The sequence below is a fragment of the Egretta garzetta genome, unplaced genomic scaffold (assembly GCF_000687185.1).
Source record: "Egretta garzetta isolate BGI_Z169 unplaced genomic scaffold, ASM68718v1 scaffold118, whole genome shotgun sequence".
NCBI classification, from domain to species: Eukaryota; Metazoa; Chordata; class Aves; order Pelecaniformes; family Ardeidae; genus Egretta; species Egretta garzetta.
This window is the reverse complement of record NW_009260484.1, coordinates 1970781-1977300: the sequence shown is the minus strand read 5'-3', so window position 1 is coordinate 1977300 and position 6520 is coordinate 1970781. Positions and strand designations below refer to the sequence as shown.

At 41.1% G+C, this 6520-nt stretch overlaps 1 protein-coding gene across 1 annotated transcript in view; it reads left to right on the top strand.

Annotated features, from left to right (window-relative positions):
• The first annotated feature begins 1234 nt into the window (after positions 1-1234).
• NTPCR (nucleoside-triphosphatase, cancer-related) overlaps positions 1235-6520 on the top strand; it is a 16659-nt gene continuing 11373 nt past the window's right edge. The window contains exons 1-3 of the mRNA XM_009644175.2: positions 1235-1259; positions 2144-2306; positions 3407-3503. Coding sequence (XP_009642470.1) covers positions 1235-1259; positions 2144-2306; positions 3407-3503 — 285 coding nt within the window. The remainder of the gene's footprint in view (positions 1260-2143; positions 2307-3406; positions 3504-6520) is intronic.

Sequence of the window (6520 nt, the reverse complement as noted above, 5' to 3'; positions counted from 1 at the left end):
CATCCCATCTCGTGTACGTTTCCAGATGCTGCTACTTGGGCCCTGGCTCCTGCCCTGCAGGTCGATGTTGGCCGGGGGGGGCGGCAGGAAACCCTCCTGGACAACTAATCCTGCTTCAGTTAAACTGCAGCCATTAATAATTTATGAGTGCTCATCTTTTCTGGAACTTAGTTGTAGTGATTTAACACTTCCAACCTAAGTAATGTTCACTTATAGGTAATAATTCGTATGCCACATGGGGAGGCCTTGATTGAAGCGGTGGAGTAGTTTTTTATGGTGGGGGAATCTGATTATTGTGGAGGTAGAGTGATGTAGAGTATGAGCGTCAAACTATAAAGTTGATAAAGAAATAAACCAGTTGTTACTATTGCAAAGCTTTGTTTTGTGGTCCGGAAGTAAAGCCATGGGCCTAATTCTCCTTCGTGTGAACCTTTTGCAGATACCTGTCTTGTCTAGAATTAATTTAAAATGCTACCACTAGGCTGAGATACCAACGCCTTCCACCCGCTTCATTCTGTCTTTCCATCCGCTGAATAAAGGCAGCCCTCCTGGAGACGCAGAGGTTAGGCCTGCTGAGGCCTTGTCTCTGTTCATTTAACTGAAATTGAGTGTACTCTTTTGATTAAGAAAGCTTGAAGTTATACATGTAGCTAAACTTAGTTTGAATCATTTTAGCTTTCTTTGGCAATTTACTGAATGAAGGTAACCAAATTTGAGATAGCAAATCTACTTAGCCAAATTAGTATAAATTCTTTTGTAGAGACAAGGTCCTGGAAAGATGATGGATCTTGATGGTGCCACATTTGTCATTTTATTGATGTTCAAATGCCAGGAATCCCTTTGGCTTCAATTTTGAAAGTTTGCTTAATAGTTTGACTAGGTGCCCTTGAAGCCCCAGAATATTTTGCCATTGATATTGGATGTTAAGAAAGTAGTTCCTAAATCTAAGGGAGGAATTTGGTATGTGCATGTTGAAACTATTTCTGTTGGCATCTTTAGGCATCTCACATTTGGTCTATATTCCTTGTCTGCAGGAATTTAGTGGTTTATTCTGCAGGATATTTTCTATCTTCTCATTTTTTTGACAACAATGATTAAAAACGAAGTGATAACACTAAATTTTCTGAGACACAATAAAGTTGAGTTTAAAAGGAGTTTGTCAAGGGGATGTACTTGTACAGTGTCAAAGGAGAAGAAATAGCTTCTTTGTGGGGACTGAGAGGATGTCTGGAACATGGCCAACGGTCACATTGTAGAAAGTACATCAAATGGTGCTACAAAACATCACGTGGGAAGGGTTTTAAGGATCTGTCTTAGGGCAAGAAAATGGATTTTAGGACCACGGGATAATTCATGTGAGAAGGGACTTCAGAAAGTGTAAAGGAGGGTCAGCTATAAGGCCAGACCAGGTTGCTCATGGCTTTATCCAGTCAGGTCTTGAAAACCTCAAAGGATGCGAAGACTGTACAGCCTCTCTGGGCAACCTATTCCAGGGCCTGGTTGTCCTCACGTAAATATAATAAATGATGAATGAGCTTTCCCTGTATCTAGTCAAAACCTGTCTGGCTTCAATTACCTTAAGCAGCATGTTTCTGTTGTTGGAAACACTTTTTGCCATGTAGGACCTGATATCTCTGGGGCACTGAGAGCTTCTGATTTCTAGGACATCAATAGAAGTAGTGCGTCCTTTGTGCCAGTTAGGCTCCTGGTAATAGCAGTCAGTTTTCACCTTATGATCTAACAGGGGGATGAACTCAGCTCTGTTCTTAAAAAGTAGTGAATAGCAGTGGTAGAAAGGGAGATTCATCAGTCTTACATGTAGCTTGGTTATCAGTTGTATAACAGCAGGGGTCTTGTGTATTTACCTGCCTTGGGGCAATCTTTGTGGCCTGCCCACGCACTACCTAAGCTAACAAGTTCAGTGGTACCCTGGGATATTTTTACCATTCTGTTGTGACTTCGCTGTAGAAATGCTTCTTAAAGGCTAATAAAATATTACAAAGTCAGTACAAGATGAACTTTAAAAGGTGTTTCTGTTCTTTCCTTTCCTGTCAACTGAATCATTACTGTGGTGTTTAAAAATGGGTTTTTAATGGAGAAGAAGATTAATCCTCTGTGCTTTTTGTTTCCTCTTTATTTTCAGGGGTTGGAAAGACTACTTTGATCCAGAAAGTTGCTCAAGCTTTAAAATCCTCGGGCATTCCCATTGATGGATTTTACACAGAGGAAGTTAGAGAAGGTGGCAGGAGAACAGGATTTGATGTTGTCACTTTGTCTGGAAAACGAGGACCTTTATCTAGAGTCAGGTACTGAGGTTTTAATAACTGTAAGTGGCTTATTGTTTTATGCTTCTGCTCCAGTCTGTCGGCATGTTAAATGCTCCTCCAGAAGGTGATTTCTAGTATGCATATGGCTCTCATGGTCAGGTTCTTTGTTCAGTTCTCATGTCCTGGCTGATACCTGTATTGTGTATATAGACAGTGACTCTATTCCATAGTGAAACACTGAAAATGTGCTAGGGAAGGGTGATCTCTCTTACTGCCTATTTTACTCCAGATAGAAAGGAAACACTGATGAGCCTTTTATTGTGAGGCCAAGGCTCTTTGGGATATAGTAACTAGCTTATTGTAGGCAGGGAGTTAGGTTTTTTGTTTCCACCATCTAATTTATGGAGACAGAAGTGGAAAATAAAAGGGAAATTGCATATAATGTTGTTTTAAAGAGCCACTGACTGGCCCACAAAACCCACATGTGAATTTTAAGAAAAAGAGGATTTAGGAGCCCTGCTAAAGGGGGGCCTCTGAAGTGCAAAGGGACTTACAGTCTCTCCTGATTCACTAGACTTAGCTTTTCACACTTTGTGCAAAACGTAGTTGAGGTCCAGGTGTGATGGTAGTACCTTGTTCAGACATAGTTGATCTGACTAAATAATTTGCATACTGCTAATACAGGAGGTTCACCTAGGATAGTGTAATGCAGCACGTACAAACTGAGTATTTTTCCAAGGTTGTTTAAGGGGTTTGCAGCCCGTACTGTGATTTGGGCTACTGCTGTGATGCTGTCTGTAGTGCCACATTACCAAACTCAAAGATTTTTAACTGCAGGCATGTATTTTGATTTCAGCATAAATATACCTGCTGGCTTTTAGATCCCATTGTCCTTCCATACACTGTTCAAATTTGAGCTTATGTAGTTGTGAAGGTAGCTTATGATATTATCTGAAAGTATGCCATCTGCAATATGACTTAATGGATAGTTTACAGAGTTTCTTTCCTTTCCTTAGAAGCATTAAGAGGATTTGACTTATTAGGATAACTTCTCATAAATCCACTGGAAATGACTGCAGTGAATTCTTACTAAACTCATTACTTAGAAGGAATTGTGTATCTCTTTTTTTCAAATTCAGTTCTGATTCTTCTACATCAAGACGTGAATATCGGGTTGGACAGTATGTTGTAGACCTTGTTTCATTTGAGCAGTTGGTTCTACCTATGCTGAGAAATGTGAGTATTCTACGAAAGCTGCTGAAAAATGGATGCTTTATGATAATCAGTGTTATTGGAAGGCCCTTCTAGAGCACTAGTTTTTGATATTGGTAAATGGCCTGGTTCTTGGGTAATGCTGATTCTGATTGACTTCAGGATCAGGAAGCTGGAGGGGCAAATCTGGCTTGTTCTCTTGTGCTTATGGTGGTGGTGGAGAGATTGTAATCCCCTCTCATTCTTGATGTGACATCGTCCTGTGAGCAGGCCTCCTTGGCCTGAGAGATAGCTGTTAGGAAGTTTCTTCCTATGCCACTGGCTTGCATATTGGAAAGCAAACAACATGTATGAGTGGCTTACCACGCAGAACTGGGTGGAGTCAGTGGGTCCAAGAAAAAGGCTTTTCCTGCTGCTCTTCTACTTTACAGCCTTTTTTTCCTCTTGCTGTGATTTCCATCTTCTTCTGGTAGAAGCATTTGTTTCTTGAATCCAGTGGTTATTTTTGATTACTGCTATATAAGTACCTGCAGACTGGTAGGTTTTAGCTGATAATAGCAGCGTGATAGTTTGGGATTTAGCCTGCTGCCCAAGGAGTGCTCTGGCTGTGACAAGACTTTGCACACTGTCTTTTTCCTATACTTCTGCTAACATTCTGTTACTGCCTTTTTCCTTCTCCTTCCTCTCTCTCACTCCAACCTTTCCCCTATCCAAAATTAAACAAGAACAGATCTGATTTTGGCAAAAGCATATCACAGTGTGCAGCAGCTGCTGACCTGTACTACTAAAAAAATCCTATTGTGATTTTTCTATACTGTCAAATCTCAAGGGGCCAGGAAAGACTTCTTAATGAACTTCAAAAGAACAAAAAAACAAAGAGGTGCAAGGAGCAAAAATGAAATTGAGGATCTGCTTCTTGTTTTTGTCAAGGAACATTAAAATCTGAGAAGCAAAGACACTGGGGACAAGGGAGCAAGGAAATATGAGTAAAATGGAACAATCTTTATATGTTTAATTTCATTGTAACTTGATCTACTATGTTAGTAAATAGAAGGATAGTTTAATAAAAAAGACTTAATTAAGCCAACACTGTACTCTGAATCCTTTTACTGTTACATTAATGTGAAGTCCAGGAGAGATCTTGCTAGAAGGGTGTTAGCAGTGATGAATTTTTCTGGTTGTTATGTAGCTTTCTACAAGTACAAGAGAGAGAGGAGAAGAAAAGGGGCCAGCAGGGTCGGACAGTACATGACCCTGTTTTCATTGAAAGCACTGTTAATCAGTTTTGTGGAAATGTGGTCATGCATGTAGGCAGCACAAAACGGGAGAGGAGGAGAGTGAGGAAGAACATAGAACAGAAACAAGAAGAGACAAATGAAGAATGAGGGCAGGAGAGTCATAGGTATGGTCTGGTTTGATCAGAGAGTAACACAGAGTGGGCAGGTGCCCATTTAGTCTTGAGGACAGCTTCAGCTCTTAAAGCTCAGATCTTGTTCACTCCAGTGAGAACAGGGATAGATCCTACAGTGGATGATCTCTCTGGTTCTGGAAACTTTACCAGGCAGGACTGAGGATTTTTTTTCAAAGCAAAATGCTCTGTTTCTCAATGTGTGACCTAGTGACTAGTATCGGCTTTTTAGCTTGCTGATCTATGAAAGGATTTTAGATAAAACAGATACTCATCAGGGACTTAGTTTGAAAAGATTTTAGGATGCATGTTACACAGTTCTTCCGCTTTCCCAGAAGCAAATACTTTGCCTTCACAAGGGAAAACGTTTCGATTTTTTTTCCTTTTTTTTTTTTCAGGTTCTGTATGATATGGGTGGTATTGGTATATATTCATGGATCTACAGTGACGATTTGACTTGAGTTGATTTCCTCCTCACTTCTGTAAATAATGGCGTACAGTTCTCAGTTACTTTTATCAAGAGAGCGTAGGCAGTGCACTTTCTTTTCTGTTGAATAATTCCTCCATTTTCCAAGTTGCCTTTCCCTCAGTGACAATCACCCATGTTCTCTCTTAGACTTCCCTGCTGCTGCTCACACCATTTGCAGCACGGTACTGTTTGGCGCAGTATTCGCTTCATGAAAAAAGCAAACAAATCAGAAATGTGGTTAATTATTAGTATGGTGCCTGTCCTATGACCCGGGGGATGGCTAGGACTAGAATACGCTATAACTCGACGAAGAAAAGGTGACTGTTCTGATGTGAGAGGTTTGGAAATGGCTTGGTTATTATACAGATAGCTTCAAAGAAAGCTGGTTGTTCTGAGAGACATGCTAGTTTTGACCCTCTTTTGACCCAGCTACAAGAGAAGAAACTTCCAAATCTAGATTTAATACAAGTCTTTTGTTAAATACTTGTCTTGTGTGGGTATTGATCTATTCTAAATGCATAATTTGATGGGAAGAGTGAAGTTTTGAAAAATTGCTGTCCCTCAGATTGATTGAGAGCCACTCGTAGGCAAAGTGCAGTTAATTGTCAAATAGCTTGTATGGGACCAGTGTGAGAATTCTGCTTTGAAGGAAAACTAATCATAGAATCATAGAATGTTTTGGGTTGGAAGGGACCCCAAGAGGTCATCTAGTCCAACCCCCCTGCAGGAGCAGGGACACCGCTAACTAGATCAGATTGCTCACAGCCCCATCCAACCTGGCCTTGAATGTTTCCAGGGATGGGGCCTCCACTACCTCTCTGGGCAACCTGTTCCAGTGTTTCGCCACCCTCACTGTAAAGAATTTCTTCCTTATATCTAGTCTAAACCTAACCTGTTTTAGTTTAAAACCATTACCCCTTGTCTTGTCACTGCTGGCCCTACTAAAAAGATTTTCCCCATCTTTCCTATAGGCCCCCTTTAAGTACTGAAAGGCCGCAATCAGGTCTCCCCGCAGCCTTCTCTTCTCCAGGCTGAACAAGCCCAACTCCCTCAGCCTGTCCTCATAGGAGAGGTGCTCCAGCCCCCGGATCATTTTTGTGGCCCTCCTCTGGACCCACTCCAACACTTCCGTGTCCTTCTTGTGCTGAGGGCTCCAAAGCTGGA